The sequence below is a fragment of the Trypanosoma cruzi genome, genomic scaffold, assembly GCF_000209065.1.
Source record: "Trypanosoma cruzi strain CL Brener 1047053516361 genomic scaffold, whole genome shotgun sequence".
NCBI classification, from domain to species: Eukaryota; Euglenozoa; class Kinetoplastea; order Trypanosomatida; family Trypanosomatidae; genus Trypanosoma; species Trypanosoma cruzi.
Genome location: NW_001849420.1, coordinates 86,147 through 107,370, shown reverse-complemented (window position 1 = coordinate 107,370; position 21,224 = coordinate 86,147). Strand labels below are relative to the sequence as shown.

The following is a 21,224-nucleotide window of genomic DNA, read 5'->3' as shown; positions in this document are numbered from 1 at the left end:
ATATATATATATATATATATATATCCCTGTTTTCTCTGTATTTCTGTCTGTGGTATTACTTGCTGCTGCTGATGCGCGGTTATTATACCGAGCATTGCGTTCTTTGGCAGCCACGTTGTCTCACATCGGAGGTTTTGGCATGTTGGCGAGCAGATGTGCATAAAGTTCCTTGGCAAAATGTAGGACGTCAAATTGGGTGTCAATTACCATCAGATCAAAAGTGAATGACTTTCCAATCAGCGACACATCTGCGATAAACTTCAAAGAAGCATCACAGAGTGCTATCGCCACCACCGCATCGACAAGTGCAGTGGATTCAGAGTGTTCTCTCATTTTCACACCGCAGACGCAAGCGGATGAGGCTGTTTTTTGAATGTTCCCACATGTTCCTCCATGACGTACTCTCTGACGAAGCAGTGCATGGGCACATGTGAGTTTCGCCAAAGCTGTCATCATACCGGCATCCACAGCCTCGGCACAGTTTGCTTTAGCCGTAAAGAAAAAAGAACGAAGCAGCGCCGCGCACGCGGTAGAGATCTGTGGTACGCTAGGCTCATCCACAAATGGATGCAGTGTCCATTCACAGCATTTCAGCCATTGACTTTTACATCGATTGATGTGGTCAATTGCTACCATCTCAGACCTCTCCCCGCACTCCACATTGTTAAGGAGCAACTCAAGGATCGCAAAATGGTCATCCTCCACAGAGCAGGAGTTGGTGTTGGTGGGCAGGTGAAGGACAACGTCCCCCCGCTCCATAAAACAAAAAAGCTGACGATCCTGCGCCAACATCGATTCCTGTGTTATTCCGATAAAAGCCCCTGCAGCTCTGCACCCCACGCGCTGGCCCCCTTCACGCACCACAACATGCTCATTTTGCTTGAGAACGCCTTGTACTGCATGCAAGGCAGAAGTTGTAAGGGCATGCAATGATGGTGCAAATAGAACACGTTGATGGGCCATGTTGAGCAATCCCCCACGCACACACTCGATGCGGCGTCCAACTTCAACAGGGATAGGGATGCTCACTTGAGAAGCTGCTACACTGGTATATACCGGGAGGAGCGCACCCTCCACACCGTGCACAAGAGGCACCACCATATTTGTTTCAGCAGCCAACTCCAACAAAAACGTTTGCAAGACAGAAAGACTATCCGACGGTCCCACAACAGAGGCTACAATGGAACCGACATTTGCTGTCGTCGAGGTAAGAGCAATGCCCACAACTGCCCAGAGCGCCGTGGGTAGGGCAAACGCTCCTGAAGCCGCTAAAAGTGCTTCCATTCGACATGGACCATTCGGTTTTTGTTTCTGGAGAATCCCGCCCGTCCCCTTCGCTAATGCAAAGGCAGCTGCCCCGGCCACAGTCTCCCAACTGCATCGCGCCTGAAGAAATGCCGCCGCCTCCCACTCCTCGTTTACCGCAAAAACACCATCCACCTCCTGCGGAAAAAAAGGAGACGATGCGGAGGTCGTCGTTGCCGTCAACGGATCTTTTGACCAATGCGAAGCAAAATTAGCAGTACGAACGGCACGTGCTTCAATGAGAATCTGTCCAGACGAAGGGAACAAGGAAGATGAAAATGAGGCGGCAGCAGCGGCAGTATGACGACGTCTAGAGTAAAGCACCGTGCCCATGTTGCTACAAGCCAATTCCAGGAGACCCACCACTTGGATGCGTTCGCCAACAACAGCTACAGCGCGCGCCTCAGCGACCGGCAGGAGCGAGAGATCCAGCAAAAGCGGCGATTGCCCGATCATCCCGTTGCAGTTGGAAAGCAACGGTTGAAATTCTAGCACAGGTGCCGGGTACGCAAGTTCGCGATGGAGAAAAAACACAGCTGTGACGTATCCATTAACATGAATCCACTGTCCCGCTCCTATTGCCGCATCACTCGGTCGCTGGAAAGGCGACCGACGTGTGTGGGGTGGGAGACAACTGGGAAATGCGCTCAGTGCGCAACGGACAAGTATCTTCACGGTTCCCTTTTCCACTGCCTCCCAAAAACCATGCGGCCACTGAGCAGTCCACATACATATGGGGCATCCACTGTCACTGTCTAGAGCAACGTCCGTCGGCGCTGGATTTCCTGAAAAAACATGATGACAAAGACTCTGGGACGCATCGTTACGCTCTCCTGAAAAAAATATCAGGGCGCTTTCTTCGCGGAGCCAATGCATCAACTCTTCTTCCATGACTTCGTCCAGGCGCCGCGGGCAGTCCAGCAGAAGTGTACCCACCATGGGATACCTGGAAGCAACTTCCATGAAATGCATAATGAGACGCAACGTGAATGGCTCGGGGGGCACCGCCGTGTGGCGTGTGTTGTCGCTCACGGCCACAGCCAGCAGTGAGAGCTCCGAGAGCAGCTGCCCTCGCACGACCTCGCCATCAAAGAGTAGACATCGCGTCTCACTTGTCTCCCAACAATGGGAAGGTGTTCCTGACACCATGAAGCAGTCGCCAATCAACTCAAAAAACAAGCGGAGGATAAACAAGCACACACACAGAAAGAGGAAAAAAAAAAAAAAAAAAAGAAAGGGTAAAAAGTGAAGATAACAGTGACGTCACAAAAAAGAAAAAAAAAATTCGACGCCAATATATATATAATGTTGTAGATGTCTTTTTTTTTTTTTTTTTTTTATGATGCATTTCAATAAAGCACTCCATTTCCTTTTTATTCCAATGCGTGTATGGGGCTTGGCTTTGCACCCCCTCTCTCACCTCTTTCCGCCGCGTTATTAGAGACCACTGCACGGTAGGATATGTTGTGCCAGCGAAATTCATCCAAAAGGCATTGACGCATCTTCTCTTCCTTCTCTAGTAGACGCGCACTTTTTGGCTTATCTTTCCCAATGCTCTCATCATTGCCAAGGCGAGCCATTTCATCGTGCACAGAAAGAACAACAACTTCTGTCAGCCGTGCCACACGCATCGCCATATTGTATGTCTGACAGCTCCCTGGTGTGGTGTCTCTGAAAACATTAGGAGCTGCAAAAACCGAGAAAATATCACGCGATGGAAGAAGTGAACCTTCCATGGACACCAAATGATTGGTCGCGATGTCTATAGAGGGTGTCTTTGGCGATGAAGAGGTGGTGGGCAGGCGGACCCAGGACCTTCGAGCCACAGTGAACCAACTGATTAGCTCCCGAAGCCCAGCAAAAGTCACGGATTCCTCCAGCAATGGTATCCGCTGATGGAGCTCGTATCGAAACAATTCCTGACCATCCCGCAAACTTTTCTTCTCACGCTCAGTGAGCAATGTTCCCTCTCCCTTGTTTCCTTCCAATTCAATCCGACATAACTTCGCCCAGAGTGTTTCCGCAACAGCAAGTTCGGCGCAACGCAACAGGGAAGGAAGAAGATAGGCCCACGTGCTGGCGGCGTGTCGGTACTGCTCTGACCCAGAATTGGCTCCCTCAGACACGGCATGCAGCATGAGCTTCTTGTAGTACAACTGACCGCTTTCAGGGCAGGTGGCTTGGCTGCTCTGCCGTGGCCCGCGCAGCTGAACGAGAGCCCGCATATCGTGGCGACGGGCATCCGAGTTTACAAAGAACAGATCGCCTCTACCCGAACGTCCGTGAATCTGACGCGAAGAAGCCAGGCACCGCGGCGACAAACAACACGTGATTGCGGCAGCCATCCCCTCAGCAGGGAAAAACCGCCGGAGATGAGCGGGGCTCCCAAGCCGCATCGCCAGAGAGAAAGAAGAAAACGAAAACTGCCGTTGACTGCCCAAAACATAAGCGCACACACAAAAAACGGTAAAGAAAAAACAAGCAAAAAAAATGATAGACGGATAAAATAATAATAATAATAACGGCGTAACAACAAATTGAATAAAAAGCAACAACAAAAACTCCCCACTGAAAAAAAATAAATAAATAAATCCGCCCCCCTCATTCGCAAGTAGTTCATTTAGTTTCTGCCAAAAAACAGGACAACTATATCAAAAACCATTTTAGTGCCCTCCTCCTCCGTGAAACTTTCCCAAAAGTGCGTGCTGCTATTATGACAAGATCACAAACGCGAGTATGTGTTTCTCGCGAAGTCATCCTCACGACTTCTCTCCAGGCGGTACCAGTAGTGATCTTTTTGCTGCTGCTGGTCACGCGCCAAAATCGTCCAATTGCGCTCATTGTTTCGAATATTCCAGTGTGGCTCACGAACATAAAGCTGTCCACTCGTCACCTTCATTGTCGTGCCGCCATGCTTCTTCTCGGATTCCTTCTCTTCATCAAGGAGACGCTGCAACTCCTCCCGCTTCTCTGAATCACTAGTGCTCGCAATGAGTTGTTCCAGCTCCCTAACGCGTCCCAGTACCGCCGCGTTGTGTTTCCGCCACTCATCATCCAATGCCTGACTGTTCACAAAAGAAACTCCTAACTGATGCTGCGACCTCTCCAATGCACCCTCTTCCATCGATTTCACACCCTTCGGCTCGCGACGGAGTTCGTACTCAAGGTGATTGTTCACATTGGGCGAGGGAATGCGGTCCTTGTGCGTCACGTTCGCCTCATACAGGATGGTGCTCACGGCAACGCCAAGAACAATGCCACTGGCCCGGTATGGGTGCTCCCGCACACGACGCGTTGTGCGATAAAGCCACGCGGAGACCTCCTTACTTAAAAACGGGATTGGCACAACCTTCTCACGCATTTGTGTCTCTTCAGCAGCCTCCGCTATCCTTTTCTTATAGTTATTTTCATTTGTCCCACCACAACCAATGTGTTCGCGAGAAATTCCACAACCGCATTATGCACCACAGGAGAAAGCAAATAAATGGAGAAAAAGTAAAAGATAAGTACAGGCCGGTTAAAATCAAACAACAGTCAGTCCATGCGCCTACAAAAAACCTCTAACCAAAACAACATTCACAAAAGCGAGATACCGGTGGTCCCGACCGCAATTCCCCAATCCCACACACACACAAAGTGCTCCCTCCTCACCCCCCAAAAGGCGCTGAGTACAACTGTTATTCGCCCAAAGGTGGCGAACAGCTGCCAACTACAGAGTTGCATCACACTGCTCTTGTAGCCGCCTAGCCTGAACAAAATCCATCTTACTACCGGCCAATAGCTGTTCTTTTTCCGTGGGGGTAATAAAATAATATGACGGGCGCAAGCGGTTTAATTCTGTAAGAAAGGGTTTCGTGGTGAAAACAGCAGGAAGAGGCCGCGTTGGAGTTGTTGTTAACTCTTTCAAGGATCGTTTTGCTTGAATGGCCTGTCGGAGACGCAGAATTAGCCCTGCGTAGATCGTACAGTGACACGCCTCTGCCGTCATTCCCAAGCCCTCGCAACGCCGGAGCTCGTTCTCCATGAAGTGCAAGGGCAGCCAAAGAAATCGCACTCCATGGAACAGTAATTCTGCTTCTTCTGCTTCGCATTGATGGCTCAAGGTGCATGACACAAACGATGATGAGGATCCAACGCATGATCTTCCTAACGACACGGCTCTCGTACTTGGCGCTGATTTTGCTAAAAGACGATGATGATAAGCTTCGCATGCAGAAAACAAGATTTGGTACGCCGGTATCTCGGATGGGAATTGTGTTCGCTCCAACACCTGTTGAAGCACAGGAAATGGTAAAGGCGCCAAAACCTTATAAACCAAATCACCACTCTTTGCAACAAAAGCATCCACCGATATACGAGGGTCCACCCCAATCTCAGCAACGGCGTACCCTTCATTCAGACGCAACACCAACAAAGAGGCATACTTTTCCAGCAACTCATGACTGGTGGTACCCAAAGCTGCTGCAACAAGTTCCTCACCAAATTTGGAGTAGAGCTGCTCGTGGTGGCATCCACAATAGAGAACTGGAAGGTTGTACAAGGTCGTTAAAAGATGGACAAGGTCCACCGTGCCATCCTTCAGAGAAACAACGGAAACCTCCTGGTAAACCCTTTCAGTCATAGTATTGCCATTCTGTTTTTCATTGCTTTTTGTGTCCCCCACCGCCACGGCCTTCTCGTCATTTCCCGTTCGTGCCTCTTCCTTTCCGTCTTTTCCCGTTGCCGTTGCTGGCGCTAGTGAAAGAGAACGGAGGCTGCGGCAAAGCGTCTCACCGAGAGATACAATTTGCTCCTGCTGAGAGATCAAAATCCGCTTCCACGCGTCCTCCCTTTCATCGGGCGATGTGTGGGGAGGAGAAGCAGCCGACGGCGGCCCAGAAGAAGGCCGGACAGGCGCAGCTCGGACATCTAAAGGAGCAGAAGGTGACGACTGTTCGTTGAGAAAAAACTTGATGGAGTTTATCTCGTCCTGAAGCAAAAAAAGGCGTCGCAAGATCACATCGCTGTTAACAGCATCTTTCGATGTCCTAAAATCACCAGCTGTGGGCGGTGCAAGAGTGGGTGCACTGATGCCGGTGCACAAAGAAGAAGGTGGTGGTGGTATTGGAAGAGACTTCAGTTCAACTCCCGCCGCATTTCCACCTTGTATGGGCCCCATCACCGCCCCCACAGGAAAGGCAGAAGAATCAAAAAGTAACGAAGGTCCCTCAAACACGCGATCCGTTAAAGTGCCCGTGTTCGGGAAAAGTTGCGCGTACGGTGGCGGCGGTGTCTGCATCGTCCATTGAAAGGCGCCAGCACGGCAACAAAAACACCTCCGCCTCTTTTACTTCAGCCCCCGCAATTCCTCACAGCACACACTTCCTCTTCTCGTAGTTTCTTCTACTACAACCACCACTAACAACAGAAAGAAATAAAGAAAAACAACAACAATCAAAATATATAAGGGTATCAAAATAAAGAATAATAAGTATCACGCACGATATGAACAAAAGACGTCCATCTTTAATCAGAATTTCAAAAAACAATAAAAACACATGGTCCAAGCCATATACATTCAAGCCAAATCCATCTAGTGTACATGTCTAAAACACACACCAAACCACCGCGTCCGTGGTCCAAACAACACAAATAACAGGCTCACCGAACATCTTCTCACTGCTCGGCGGCCTGAACATCCTCAGCCGGAGCCACCAGTTCTCGAACGTTCTCAGCCGGGGCCACCAGTTCTCGAACGTTCTCAGCCGGGGCCACCAGTTCCTGAACATCCTCCTGCTGCCTGGCGGCCTGAACATCCTCAGTCGGGGACACCAGTTCTCGAACGTTCTCAGCCGGAGCCACCAGTTCTCGAACGTTCTCAGCCGGGGCCACCAGTTCTCGAACGTTCTCAGCCGGGGCCACCAGTTCCTGAACATCCTCTTGCTGCTCGGCGGCCTGAACATCCTCAGCCGGAGCCACCAGTTCTCGAACGTTCTCAGCCGGGGCCACCAGTTCTCGAACGTTCTCAGCCGGGGCCACCAGTTCCTGAACATCCTCCTGCTGCCTGGCGGCCTGAACATCCTCAGTCGGGGACACCAGTTCTCGAACGTTCTCAGCCGGAGCCACCAGTTCTCGAACGTTCTCAGCCGGGGCCACCAGTTCCTGAACATCCTCCTGCTGCCTGGCGGCCTGAACATCCTCAGTCGGGGACACCAGTTCTCGAACGTTCTCAGCCGGGGCCACCAGTTCCTGAACATCCTCCTGCTGCCTGGCGGCCTGAACATCCTCAGTCGGGGACACCAGTTCTCGAACGTTCTCAGCCGGAGCCACCAGTTCTCGAACGTTCTCAGCCGGGGCCACCAGTTCCTGAACATCCTCCTGCTGCCTGGCGGCCTGAACATCCTCAGTCGGGGACACCAGTTCTCGAACGTTCTCAGTCGGGGACACCAGTTCTCGAACGTTCTTAGCCGGAGCCACCAGTTCCTGAACATCCTCAGCCGGGGACACCAGTTCTCGAACGTCCTCAGTCGGGGACACCAGTTCTCGAACGTTCTCAGCCGGAGCCACCAGTTCCTGAACATCCTCAGCCGGGGACACCAGTTCCTGAACATCCTCTTGCTGCTCGGCGGCCTGAACATCCTCAGCCGGAGCCACCAGTTCTCGAACGTTCTCAGCCGGGGCCACCAGTTCCTGAACATCCTCCTGCTGCCTGGCGGCCTGAACATCCTCAGTCGGGGACACCAGTTCTCGAACGTTCTCAGCCGGAGCCACCAGTTCTCGAACGTTCTCAGCCGGGGCCACCAGTTCCTGAACATCCTCCTGCTGCCTGGCGGCCTGAACATCCTCAGTCGGGGACACCAGTTCTCGAACGTTCTCAGCCGGAGCCACCAGTTCCTGAACATCCTCCTGCTGCCTGGCGGCCTGAACATCCTCAGTCGGGGACACCAGTTCTCGAACGTTCTCAGCCGGAGCCACCAGTTCCCGAATATCCTCCTGCTGCCTGGCGGCCTGAACATCCTCAGTCGGAGCCACCAGTTCTCGAACGTTCTCAGCCGGGGCCACCAGTTCCTGAACATCCTCCTGCTGCCTGGCGGCCTGAACATCCTCAGTCGGGGACACCAGTTCTCGAACGTTCTCAGCCGGAGCCACCAGTTCTCGAACGTTCTCAGCCGGGGCCACCAGTTCCTGAACATCCTCCTGCTGCCTGGCGGCCTGAACATCCTCAGTCGGGGACACCAGTTCTCGAACGTTCTCAGCCGGAGCCACCAGTTCCTGAACATCCTCCTGCTGCCTGGCGGCCTGAACATCCTCAGTCGGGGACACCAGTTCTCGAACGTTCTCAGCCGGGGCCACCAGTTCCTGAACATCCTCCTGCTGCCTGGCGGCCTGAACATCCTCAGTCGGGGACACCAGTTCTCGAACGTTCTCAGCCGGAGCCACCAGTTCCTGAACATCCTCCTGCTGCCTGGCGGCCTGAACATCCTCAGTCGGGGACACCAGTTCTCGAACGTTCTCAGCCGGAGCCACCAGTTCCCGAATATCCTCCTGCTGCCTGGCGGCCTGAACATCCTCAGTCGGAGCCACCAGTTCTCGAACGTTCTCAGCCGGGGCCACCAGTTCCTGAACATCCTCTTGCTGCTCGGCAGCCTGAGTGTCCTTAGTTTTTTCCACGTTCTTCCCGGGTTCTTGTGTGTTTTTCGGGCCCGATGTTATAGAGTCATCCTTTTCTGTTCTTTTGTCCTCAGTAGCCACTGCCATTTCCTTAGTAGGAATAAACTTACTCAGTTTTTTGCTTATATCAATCCTATCTTCAGCCTCTAGCCGAATCATTCTTTTCCTTACTTCTCTTTCATCGTCATACACACCGACAATAATCTTTTCGTTGTAGAAGGCCTCACACAAATGACGGAACGCCAAACGTTCCTCCATTTTGCGCTCCAAAAAACTGTAGTAATGCTGGGAATCCAGTGAATTGCGCTCATCCATGTTTCTTTGAAATTGACGGTCAACAAGCCAACGGCGTTCCGCAATTCGCATGTCCCGCAGGAAACGTTGTTGCATCTCGTCCCGCTCTTTCCATTTTTTGAGGAGAGCCTCGTGTCGAGCAGCGTTGAGCACATCTAATTTTGCCTCAGACGTCCTTGTAATCGCCTTTTCCAATTCGGGGATGAGAGAATCAAGCATCCGAGAGACACGGCGTATAGTGCGATCTCGCTCCGCAGCCTGACGCTCTTTTATGCGCTCCTCCACTTTCTCGTCTAGTAGGGCCTGTTGCTTGCTGTGTTCGTAGTTCGTGAATACTTCTTGGAGGCGGGAAGCACGCCATAGACGTATGCGCTCATTTATACTTGCAATTTCTTCTTCAACCGAAGGACTGTCATTAACCACATGTCGTTGACTAAATAACAGCGAGTTAAGCACTGGGCGTCCGGCATCGGGCAAGGATTCGGAGACCCCCGTGTAGAATGTCATGTCGTGTAATGCATCGCTTACCAAAAGCCCCTTTGAGACATCTTCTGCGGCTGCGGCCCCTGGATAAATCGCAGGACCCATGGGCTTCCGTACAAGAGACATGGGAAAGTAATCTGGCTTGGTGGGTTTTGTCGTAGAGGGCCTCGTTGGCCGTAATGGTTGCAGCAAAGTTCCCTCTGCTTTTACCGCTGGTGCTCTCGAAGAGAACATCCGTCGTTTCTCAACTTTTCCCCTTTTTACAATTCTGTTTTCTTTACTGTTTTTTTTTTTTTTTTTTCTAAATCTTCACTTCCTTTTTACTTTATTCGTTCACTCTGCCCTGCTCCTGTCCGAATGCTGCGGGTTTGAGCCCCGTCTCAAACCGAGCAAAGAACTAGAGAATTGAAAACAGGGGCATTTGGACACATCAAATGCAATGTTAATTAATAATTAAAGAATATATATATATATATGCACACACATACACCAGTAGGGGGGAAAAGTCTTCAAGGCGTAATTTACAGTTTCTTATATTGCAAAAAAGTTATTCTCCCTTCCCATTCGCATCTGCAGCAGTTGCAGAAACGGTATCGCTTGCAGATGGCAACCGAGGATTGAGGTGATATTTGGGGGCAAGCGTGACCACTGGTTCATGCGGGTGAATCCCATCCGTGAGAATAAACACTTCCGGGTACCGCATGAGGTATTCTTTGGGACCACCAGAGCCCCGAGGAAATATTTTACGCCGCACATCGCTGCTGATAAATTTTGGTATATGTGACGGAAGCAATTTCCGCGTTCCACATGTTTCCAAACGCGCGGCTACAATGGAGACCACTACTCGCAATTGCTCCTCAGGATCATCTAAAAGCCGCTGCTGATATTCACAAGACGCCTCCAAAGGCTCCGTCGCAGTGTCTTGCTCTTCTCCTTTGAACTTTTGGGACTCATCTTGTTTGTCGTCTTCATTGCTGTTCGCGGCAGAGGCCCTCATCCGTTGGACGCAGACCTCAGGGGGAGTCTCCACCAAGCGGAAAAGGTGTGGATATCCTCTCAACCACGCACGAGAACGCGCGTCCGTAATGCGCCGCATAGTTTCAGGGAGCAACTTGGGCAAGTGGCCGGTAAGTATAAGCTGGCCATCCATGGGAAGGATATCAAAGACATAGTACGCCAGAACATCCGGATGGCAAATGGGAGACACGCCCAACTCGTGCAGGGCAATGCAGCGCTTTAGCAGACGTTTTCTATCAATAATCTTCACACGCTTATGATTGGATAGTTGGTTCAGATCTTTAGGGGTTATTTTCTCCAACTCAGACAGTTCCTTCTCTAGTTCTGCGGGTGACATACTACGGTACTGCGGCGGCAGGTAGCGTTCCTCGTCAAGCCAGAAACGTACCCCCACAATGCGAGTCGAGTCGTCGGGGTCACATTCAAATTCCAACAAGGAGCGTTTTTCATCCACACCATTCAGCCCCACACTCATCTTGCTCTCTTCCCCCGCTATTGCCAGGACGGCTGCTAAAGGCTGCGTCAGCCATCCCTCCACGACATCCTGCAGCTCCGGGAGTCGCATAAACGTTGTTGTACTCAACGCACGACACATGCGGTAAAAATTGTAATCCTCAATCCCATTTTCTAAACAATGCGACGAGGTTGTGGCATCCATTGGGAGAGGCGCAGTAGGGACTAGGAAGCGAACAAAAGTGGAACTCCTTCTAAAAGTAGTTGCAGAGGAAACTTCACCATGTGAAGCTCTCTTCTCCCCCACGTCGTTTCCCAGTGAATCGCTACAGGCTTCACTGCGTAACATGCTCACTGCCTGATTTAGTTTCTCCCTATCATCAAGATGCACCCACCGAAACGCCTGAAGGACCTCTTTTCCTTCCATCACCCCTGTCATTTCGGGTTCAACAACAGTCCTTTTCTCAACTCCAGTCACTGTCGCCGCTGCTTCTGCTGATGGAAACTTGCTTAATTTATATTCTGCTGTGAGTAACCACAATTCCGCGCTTTTCACGGGGTGCACATACCCATGAAAAAAGTGCTTCATCATTTGAATATTCTCATCTTTTTCTTTATGAGAGGCATTACAATCAACCGTCCCCGAGGGGCGTGCTACGTAATTGAATCTCATAAAACTCTCGAGAGTGAGAAAGCGGCCCGGGACAATTGGAAGTGACGATGACACTTTCTTCTTGCCCTGAGTCTCTTCCACCTTGCCCTCCTCTGTGCTCTTATTACCATTGTTGCCGGCGGGTGTCACGCACTGGGCATGGAGAAGCCCGTTCGTTCCACGGAAAATACGGTAGCGTGCAGGAAAATTTTCCAGGTGGCTCTTGAGCCCATTTTCTAATTTCTCAAGCACCTCATCCGGAAGCAGTTTGGCCAGTTGCGTCAGCGGCATCGTACTGTTTGGCAGCAAAAAGGGAAAAACAGGATCATCGTCCTCAGTGACATCGGAGGGCAGAGGACTGCCACAGGGTGGCGACGGCCTCGAAGGCAGAGAGCTCGCATAACGAAAAATAACATGCCATGGCGTTGACCACGCAGAACAAAATGTGATGGGCCTTGCGCACACGGGAAAAAAACCGTGGGAATAGGAGGGAATTAAGGGGGCAAAGCGCCTCCAAATCAGCGGGGAAAAGACACGGTGAGAACTCACTTCTCCCGGCGACATATCGGATCCTCCCGCTTTCTATGAAACGTCCGCACAAAAGACCCCGTCTTCGTCACACCTCCACCCTCCAAGAGGCAGCGCGAAAGCAAATACACAGGACTATTGAACCGGTTGCCAGTGAGAAAGAAGCCACAAGGCCAAGTGACAAATGCGCCACGTGTGATTTCATTTGAAACAAGTCAAACCAAACAATAAAAAGAAAAAGAAAAAGTCGAAGCGTAAAAGACTGTTAAAAGACACAAATGGGAAAACCAATAAGAGAAAAAAATGAGTGACAGCAAACGACTTTCCCCGTGTGTCTCCCTGACTGTAGACGCACCGACGTGTTTCCTGTCGATCGATGATGCTTCCTCGGCAAAGGAATGACAAAGAGGTAAAATACCCACACAGCACAAACATAAACGCAAACAAACAAGAAATAAGTTACACAAATTTATGGAATAATTCATCGGTTCTCTGTTACGCACAATAACCCCACGGGTGTTTGCTCTCCCAATGTCCACAACAGAGGGATTCGGGTAATGTGGCCTTGTTCCAGTCATCCAAATCCCCAGGCGACGTCTGTTGTTTTTTTCTCTCTCCTTCGGTCTGTTTACTCCCCACAAAAAAAAAAAAAAAAAAACTTGCTTCATCGTTCTCCTTACCGCAATGCACCTCATAATACAAATCCCACGCGTGAATAATCCTCAGCGTCAAAATTTGCGTCGCTCTGGCACCCATTGTTTCATACACACCGCATTGGGGCAATGCCTAGAAGGGGAAAAAAAAGGAAAAACAAACGGACTAAGCGCGTGTAAAGAACGCTGGACGTCCGCTCCCTGAACAGTGGAACGTAACCAACCAACACTGTCATGCGCCACATCGCATTCCGCCGCCCCGTATCTTCCCGCCGGTGCATAACCCGTTTCATCAGAAAAAATTTGGCAGCGGCCACACGACAACGGTCGTGGTCGCAGCCCATCTCTGTCAGACAGCTCAAAGCTGCATGCCCGCACGAGAAACACACGTTTGACACTCTTCAAAGGCAACCCACATTTTTTCGTCCAATGATCAACGGAAGCCAATTTACTTCCCTTCGAAGAACTCATTCACATCTTTAGTTTGCGACTTCGCCGGCATTCGATTGTAATTTATTCCACCCACCGTAACTCCTGCGTGACGGAGGAGCGACAATACGCAGAACTCCCTGGCGAATAAAATGACGTGTAAAAAGGTGTTCGTTTTACAAATAACGCGCGCCTCCGCGCGTCGTCTCGCAAATGAAAACATTCCCCATATTTAGTTTTGAAGTCAGCAGCGTGAATTAAACACCGGAAATGTCATCTCGCCAAATGGCATGATAATTCAAATGTATAGTGCAATCAGACCGTTCCCACCATTCACCCCTCCCACCCTTCTCAAGCTGTCTCGGAAACACCAATGAAAGTGTACCAATTCCCATAGACTCAAAGAACTGCTTGCCCCTCTTCTTCTTCCATTCGCTTCACTCCCTCCCCCACGATGGTAAAGAAAAAATAGGACGTCATCGCAACAGGTGTGAGCTCGAGCAAAAAAATCTCAGGCGAAAACAGGCCTAAAGAGACCCTTAACAAAACGTCGTGAAGACGCGATAAGGCGGATTGAACCCTGTCACCGTGGTCCTCAGCGGAAGAAACGTGCAGTCTGCGCCGCCCGCCCCGCAGTGCGCATGCCTCAATCTGCATCAATTCTCACTTCTCGCGTTACGCTCCCGTGCAAAGGGTGTGGTGTCACTGCCAGAGCCGATGCAGCCGATTTTTTTACCCGTCGCACTAAATGACTTTGTGGCAATCAAAATCACCGCCACGCAGAAATACATGAGTCGTCCATCCAACCGCTCATCGTTAAGGCAGCGCGGTCAGCAACGGGGAAAATCAAAAGACGCCCCACCAAAGTATGGATTCCGCCTAAGGTCACACTGTTGTTGTTCTTGTCACGTCACTGTCACAGGAATGTCTTGACGACAGCCTCACACGGCAACCACCAGCCGTGCCGAGAAGAACGACCTCTACCGGAAGGCACGTGTCGCCATCGCACAACATCGTCTCCATCGCCCGCCAACTCCTCATCTTGGCGGAGACGACGGGATCACCCGTTCTCATCCTCTTCGTGCCATGTCTGTGATGCCAGCGTTGCCGACTCACTTCGCCCTCAACAGGACAAGAGGAAGCAGAACAGCCAGGAATGCGAATGGGAGAATTCTTAAGAAACGGTACAAGACATGAGACCTTTTCAGCGGCCGCGAGAAAAAAGCAGATATTGCCACCGCTGCCTGCACCGCTATGCTCGGTAGCATCACCCCTCTTCGGCCCTTCATGAAAAACTTCTGTTTCTTCGCGGAAAACATTGCGCAGTGAGAACCGCGCGTAAAATTTTACCAGTTCCCATCCAGCGTCATCCCATACCCACGCGTATGCCACACGAGTGCCAAAGCGCATTGAAAAGAATGGCGCCGAAGTAACTGCCCCAACGTGAAACAGCTCGGCAGGGCTTCCTGGCTTCAAAACAAAAAGAGCACTTCCCTCACGTTGGTGCTCTCGACCACCCCTCGCCGCGAATTTCAGCAGGACGCGTTGATGTGCGTTTGATGGAGAGCAACGCAGTCGAGCCATACGAGAGATCTGAAAAGACGCATTTTTACCGCTCACATCGGTAAAGGCAGGACACCCAATCAGAGACAGCAGTGTTTCTCTTTCCTCCTCGCCAATTATTCGGACGTTGCGTCTGTACCCAAGCGATTGACAAAGACGAAACGCCCACGCAATCTTTTCGTCGTCATGGCGTATCGTTCTCCACGCGGTGGCGGTGGCGTCAGTCAGAGAAGCAAAAAGCTTCCGGGCGAACTGAAAATGACGCATGCGATCCCGCCGCACGGCGCTGCCGGTTGTGTCCAATTGGGGAAAGGATTCCTTGGAAAAGACAAGAATAGACATAACACAGCGATGCACAGGGAAAGAGGTATGATCAATGGTTTCGAGGTTTGGTGGAATTGACGGGAAAACGCACACCGTCGTTCTTTTAATGAGTGATGATGAATTGTTGTTCGTTTCATATCCCTCTTGTTGTGCAAATGAGGAAATCTTATTCACTCTACACCATCTTCCCACAGCGGCATGCACTCGCCCCCGTATCCATTCTAGGATAAATGAGCCATCCCTCGTCAACGACATATCGGCTCCCTTCACGCTGACTGCATCAGCACAACACCAGAGTTCAAACATGGAACACATGGGTTTGGGTGCACCACAGGGATTCCAATGAGAAACAAGTCGCATTTCTAATCCTCGTCTGGCACGGGCCCCAATGTGCACAGGTGTGGAGGCCACAAGATGGTACGTACCGCCATCCACATCCTCATTCCGTAGAAGTATAACGGGCACAACTATTGGTGTTGTTTCGGTGTCAAACAATTCCATGCCTTCCCTCAACAACCATTTCGCTTTGCTAATAGCTTTTCCCAGAGACCACATGTACCCGTAAAAAACGCCACTCTCAGTACGCCGCCAACACGTTTCATACGGCACGGAATTAACCGGTGTTTGTGCCATCGTCGCCAGATCTCTCGTGTGAAGAGTAACCGGGGGTGCTTTACAGGTTTTTATCATCAAAATGTTCATCACCTCCTCGGCAGTTAATGGGTGCCCGTTTTCCCGTGATTGGATTGCCCAGACACACATATGAGAGCGTTCGGCCGCAAAACACAAGGGCGGTGGAACAGCCATTGGCTTGCTTTTAAGCCGTCGGGGAGGTTTTCCCAGTGCACAACATGATGGCAGCCGTGCAGCCCATCGCTGTAGGACACGATGCTGTTTACGCTGGCTTGTCGTTGGCACAGCAATCCGCACGGTCACAAGCCTCGAAGAGAAGTCGTCATCCGGTGATGAGGAACAGCCGTTAATACGCGTCTTGAGAACACTGTAATGAAACCGACGGCAAAATCGCCAATGGGTGGGCAGCCAAAGCACTGCCGTCCGGCCTCCACCAGAGGAAAAAGCCTGCGTGGAGAGACACGGGGGAAGAGAAGGTGGAGGCGCACCAGCAGGAGATCCACAGCTGCAAAGGGGAAGTTGCGTCTTACCGTAACGAAGAGCAATAATCCGACGTCGAATTCGACGACGTGTCGTCGCTCGTCGCCTCAACAGAAATCTACGGCGTCGCCTTAAAAGCAAGCACCACGCCCTATAAGTTAGGAGACGTTTTTTCTTCTGCACCCGTCCTTTCTCTTCTTCGACTGTTTTCGGTGTTGCTGGTGGAGGCTCCTCGGCTGCCAACAGTCGCACAAAACGTTTAGACCTCCGTGAGCGAAAATTCGCCAACCGCATCACTTCTGACAGCGGCACATTCGCAGAAGACGGACGGCGGTAGTGAACAACAGAGCGTGCCGTACGAGAAAAGGCCCTCTCATTCTCATGACGAGGTCGTTTACGAAACAACAAAGCAGAAAATGCAGCCAACTCTTCCACACGGCCGGTTAAAAACTGTGCGACATTCATCAAGCAGGCTTACTAATCTTGGAAGGTGTTTCCATGTGCAGGACCATATTTTTGTTAAATGGTAAAAAAACATCAAAAAAAAAAAAAAAGGGGGAGGGGAAAGGGAAATGACGAAGCAAAGATTTTCCCCAACCCCTCCAATAAGTTCCAACGGTGGAAAGACACATATATATATCAATATGCCTCCCGTCCCAGCCAAAACAAAAAAAAAAAGCCTTGTTTATGTCTTTTCGATAGCAACAGTTGGAAAATTCAAAAGAATGACGGTAAGCCTTGAGACTCCCATTCTTGCAACGCCCGTTCCATTGCCGCGTGTCTTGGGGCAGCCAAAAACTTGCCAGCAGCTGTGACGATAAACTCTTTTGACAGACGACTTAATTTCTCTACAAAATGCTCTTTTACGCCTTGGAGACAGCGCTGCTGCAGGACCGCATCCCAGCCCTGACGCCCCTCTCTAATTAACAATGTGTGCATTGTGTACACGAGGCACCGCCGCAGACCCTCTTCGCCAATGGCCTCAAGTTTGTCCGCATCACTCACAACGTCTCGAACAAAAACCCAGTCGGACGGCAATTTCGCTTCAAACCACCGCATGCATTGCTTCTTCTCCTTTGAGAAAGAAACCGCTTCTATGGTGGTAAGAGCGTGACTGAATGCCTCTTCACTGTCCATCCCCGCAGCTGTTATTGCCCCCTTTTCTGCCCCTAGAAACTCTCGAACCTGCTGGATGAGCCTGCCTGCCGCATCGTACTTGTGATCAGCAACGTCGTGAAGCATGGCGACAAGAATAACTCGCGAGATTGTCAACGAGGGGCAAGAGGCCGCTCCGTGTTCCATGTGAAGAATGAGAAGGGCGTTCCCCGTGACAGTCTCCATGTGCGCCAGCCCATGGGTGGCGTCACGGCCAGCACAAACATCGCCTACAAATCTTCGGCACCGCGCCCAAAGCAGGAGGTGACCCGCCTCCATCGTTGCACCACCCCTCCCTTGAAGAAAAAATAAATAAATAAATTAAACAGTAGTGAAGCAGAGACGTGAAAAAAAAAAAAAAAAAAAAAACAAGCTGTAAAAGCAATCCACCAAACACTCATCCTTCACTGTTCCTAAAGTCCCACTTTTTTTGTCCTCTTTTTCTCGTGAGTGGGGGGTGAAAGGCATGCCAGATGGTGCCCCCCAGTCCCGCCCAATAGTTCAACGAGGCCCCTAAATGACAGCCCTGGCAAAAGCAGTCTCAACAGCTATACATCACACGCACAAAATCACATATGCATCTTTTACCCGCTGCCGCCCTCTGCCGCATCAAACATCAGCGACAACATGTTGAAGTGAGACAATTCCTCCACACCACATGCAAACAGTTCCGCTTCGTATCGCCGTAGAAAACTCTGAAGAATTTCCTCGTCGTTGGCGTCTGCAAATCGCCAGCCTGTGTAAACATAGTGCTCCTGAAAAGACCGCACCACGCATTCGCGAATGATAGCATCACGCATAAATGGCAAACGCATCATTTCAGCTTGCTCACGCACACTTCCGCAGCACCCTTCGGGATACCCGTCTGCTGCAGGGTCGTTGGTGTCTGTTGTGGCGATCAGGTACCGGCTGCGTGCAAGAGCATAATGAAGACGGATACCCGTCAAGAGCGGATAATTTCGCGGCAGCAGCACCTCTAAATCCTCTAACAGTTTTTCGCATAGTTGCACCAGTCGTGTGACGTCATTTGGCGTCATAATGGCATTCAAAGAAGTAGCCAAGCATTCCATCCGCGCCTGCAAACGGTAATGATGTGTCGATGGAAGTCCAGAAGCCAATGTGTCAAGATCCATTAACTGACGCACGGCTTTCTGAGCGCGCTGTGCATATTTTTTGTCATCATCATCATCTTCTTCTTTATACTTTTCCGTTTCTCCAGCTCCAAAACCTTCCTGCATGCAATTTCCATATTCATGCACGGCATCCGTAACAGACTTTCCCAAAAGCTCGCAGTGGATGTTGTCAAGGATTTTCTTGAACCCTGATTTCATTGGCCCGGCGAGATCCTTGTAGCTATTGTATCCCGCGTATGCACAATCAGGCAGGTGTGCGTACGGTTTCACCCGCCCATTTGTTGTGTTATTGGCCCTCACAGAGGAAACTACATCAACCGCTTTAGATGACTCCTCTTCCTTGTCGTTGTGATCATCGTAAACGAGCTGTTGGCACGTAGGGCACACCACACCCTCCAATAACGCGGCGTAAGAAAGACAAAAGGCACAGCAACAGTAGAAACCATTCCGCTCTCGTTTTAACTCCCTTGAAAGAAGAAGTGAGGAAAGATATGTGACTGTTATCTCCTCACCTGGCTCAATGTCACAAAGAGCTACAACACGCAATACACCGCCTCCCGAGGAACAACAGGCACCTTCTTCTTCACTAAAGACAAATAGCGCGTTTGGTGAACAACTGTGATTTATAAAACCGGCAAACGGATACAACGCCTTCCCCTCCCCAGGGGCTCCCTCCAACTCAATCCTAAATTCTTCCACGGGGCAGAATGGAATAGCGCGTTCCGTCCAGCAGCGCACAAGGTCGGCAATGTCGCGCGCAAAACTATCCTCCGTTCTAACACTGTTTCTGTCCGCCGGTTGCATGGCGGCAATAAGATGCAACGCATTCCACATTTCACCAGCCTGTGTTGGCTCCCCAAAAAAAGCACCACTTTGAAGAGATTCCACTATTTGTGAAGTCACCGCATCGCTTATGAACGTCATACCGCCACGCCGAAACAATTCAAGTGCCGCACCCGTGACAGTTGACATCTCGTTGTTTTGCATCTCCGTCTTCGCCGCGGTTTGATCTGGTGAGCTATGAAACAAAAGAGACCGTTCCTGCAACATGACACTGCCCTCAGAAATCTTTCCTGTGGCCACAAGTCCCACGCCATGTGTAACACGACACGCATTCTCAGACGGTTCAACAGAAGGATGCACGTAAAAAAAGTCTTCACAAGATGAAAAAGTGCCATCTGTCTCACTCGCCACTTCCTTCACGCCAAACAATGCCCGTCGAACTTGTCGTCGCAAACCCCCACAGGATGCACCAAAGTGTATTGTGGCCACTTGCACTGCAGTTATCGAAGAAATAAGATTCTTCCATGCAAGAGATAGGCATTCACGCGAAACCCACAATAATTCGTGGCTACTGCTCCCGCCAGATGTTTTTCTGCTCTTCTCTGTGTAACGAGGTTGAGCAGCATTCTTTAAAAACGCGAGACAAGTCAGCAGATGAGCTTGATGCAGCAAAGCTGTCGCCTTCATTGTGAATAGACGTTGCAATACGCCACGACTCACTGCTATGCGGTGGAAAAAAAAACCTGCAGATGATGTAAATAAATTATGCAAAAGCTCTTTAGCAGCGGCTAGCTCTGTACGAGGAGACTCTGCAATACACTGTTGAGACACCGCCGCGTAAACCTCCTGAAAAAGTGAGCGTGCTGCTGCCGCAGTTGTCTCACTTAGAGAGTTTGAGTTGGCAGAAGTCATCGCGTCGGGGCGCCACCACCAATCGGTGGGTGTTGCCACGCCGTGAGATGCTCCATAACGCCATGCCGCTTCATCAGCTGGCAAGAGTGTGAGATGCGCCTCACACCAGCGCCAGGCCTGCTCTGCAACCTCCTCGTGCTCCCACCAGTCGCACAGCTTTTCTGCGAGATCTTCTTGTCCCTTCTCCCGAGAGGACGCTGCCATCAGCTCACAGCACACCGCCTGCACCGCGTTCTTGGTTCCTGTCCACTGGATGCAGGAGTCCAAAATAGCAAGAACCACCTCCACAAGGAGCTGTGTTAGACGCTGGTGGGGCAGTGCGGTCTCCGTCCCCTCCTTTGCATCCTTGTCGTCATCGGCCATCTCGCCCTCCTTCTGTTCCATTTGCAACAATAACTTCAGCAGCGCCATTCCAACAGATGCCGCCTCCGCAACCGCCGCCTGCGTTTGTGCTTGCCGTTGCTGCCCCAACCCCCTTGTTTGCCCGCCATTAACCGAATTCCCGGAGTCGCCGCAGGCCCCTTCAAGACGTTTCTCCCAACGCAACACCAGACATGATGCGTCTTCCATCCACAACTTCAGCGACCTGGCCGTCACTTACTGCATCCAACACTTAAATTAAAATTGAAGTCAAAGCACACATACAGAAAGACGCCACTCACACGCGACACGATGTGACTCACACACATACACAAGCACACAAAGAAAAAAAAAAAAGATCCAACTGCATTGACAGGTTTTAAAAAAATAAAAATAATAACAATAAAGATAAACGCC

General features: G+C 50.8%; 9 protein-coding genes and 1 pseudogene across 9 annotated transcripts, besides 11 other annotated features; all 10 read right to left on the bottom strand.

Annotated features, from left to right (window-relative positions):
• Positions 1-24: part of a microsatellite that runs on past the window's edge.
• Positions 1-21,224: part of a sequence feature (heterozygous, Esmeraldo-like haplotype) that runs on past both edges of the window.
• Positions 121-2,454, bottom strand: Tc00.1047053507711.290 (hypothetical protein, conserved; the record flags this gene model as incomplete). Its single annotated transcript, XM_814782.1, has 1 exon — positions 121-2,454. One exon carries the CDS (start codon positions 2,452-2,454, stop codon positions 121-123), a length of 2,334 nt encoding a protein of 777 aa, XP_819875.1.
• Positions 2,519-2,541: a microsatellite.
• Positions 2,625-2,644: a microsatellite.
• Positions 2,679-3,701, bottom strand: Tc00.1047053507711.280 (hypothetical protein, conserved; the record flags this gene model as incomplete). Its single annotated transcript, XM_814781.1, has 1 exon — positions 2,679-3,701. One exon carries the CDS (start codon positions 3,699-3,701, stop codon positions 2,679-2,681), a length of 1,023 nt encoding a protein of 340 aa, XP_819874.1.
• Positions 3,807-3,827: a sequence feature (AT_rich).
• Positions 3,877-3,897: a sequence feature (AT_rich).
• Tc00.1047053507711.270 (hypothetical protein, conserved) lies at positions 4,028-4,666 on the bottom strand (the record flags this gene model as incomplete). Its single annotated transcript, XM_814780.1, has 1 exon — positions 4,028-4,666. One exon carries the CDS (start codon positions 4,664-4,666, stop codon positions 4,028-4,030), a length of 639 nt encoding a protein of 212 aa, XP_819873.1.
• Tc00.1047053507711.260 (hypothetical protein, conserved) lies at positions 5,015-6,583 on the bottom strand (the record flags this gene model as incomplete). Its single annotated transcript, XM_814779.1, has 1 exon — positions 5,015-6,583. The coding sequence occupies one exon, from the start codon at positions 6,581-6,583 to the stop codon at positions 5,015-5,017; it is 1,569 nt and encodes a 522-aa protein (XP_819872.1).
• On the bottom strand, positions 6,961-9,966 carry Tc00.1047053507711.250 (hypothetical protein, conserved; the record flags this gene model as incomplete). The annotated part of the gene is made up of 1 exon (XM_814778.1): positions 6,961-9,966. The coding sequence occupies one exon, from the start codon at positions 9,964-9,966 to the stop codon at positions 6,961-6,963; it is 3,006 nt and encodes a 1,001-aa protein (XP_819871.1).
• Positions 9,970-10,066: a sequence feature (A-rich).
• Positions 10,175-10,208: a sequence feature (AT_rich).
• Positions 10,280-12,418, bottom strand: Tc00.1047053507711.240 (hypothetical protein, conserved; the record flags this gene model as incomplete). The annotated part of the gene is made up of 1 exon (XM_814777.1): positions 10,280-12,418. The coding sequence occupies one exon, from the start codon at positions 12,416-12,418 to the stop codon at positions 10,280-10,282; it is 2,139 nt and encodes a 712-aa protein (XP_819870.1).
• Positions 13,143-14,255, bottom strand: Tc00.1047053507711.235 (annotated as a pseudogene).
• On the bottom strand, positions 14,350-16,929 carry Tc00.1047053507711.230 (hypothetical protein, conserved; the record flags this gene model as incomplete). The annotated part of the gene is made up of 1 exon (XM_814776.1): positions 14,350-16,929. The coding sequence occupies one exon, from the start codon at positions 16,927-16,929 to the stop codon at positions 14,350-14,352; it is 2,580 nt and encodes an 859-aa protein (XP_819869.1).
• Tc00.1047053507711.220 (hypothetical protein, conserved) lies at positions 17,182-17,898 on the bottom strand (the record flags this gene model as incomplete). Its single annotated transcript, XM_814775.1, has 1 exon — positions 17,182-17,898. One exon carries the CDS (start codon positions 17,896-17,898, stop codon positions 17,182-17,184), a length of 717 nt encoding a protein of 238 aa, XP_819868.1.
• Positions 17,923-17,945: a sequence feature (AT_rich).
• Positions 17,967-17,988: a microsatellite.
• On the bottom strand, positions 18,204-21,017 carry Tc00.1047053507711.210 (hypothetical protein, conserved; the record flags this gene model as incomplete). The annotated part of the gene is made up of 1 exon (XM_814774.1): positions 18,204-21,017. One exon carries the CDS (start codon positions 21,015-21,017, stop codon positions 18,204-18,206), a length of 2,814 nt encoding a protein of 937 aa, XP_819867.1.
• Positions 21,185-21,207: a sequence feature (AT_rich).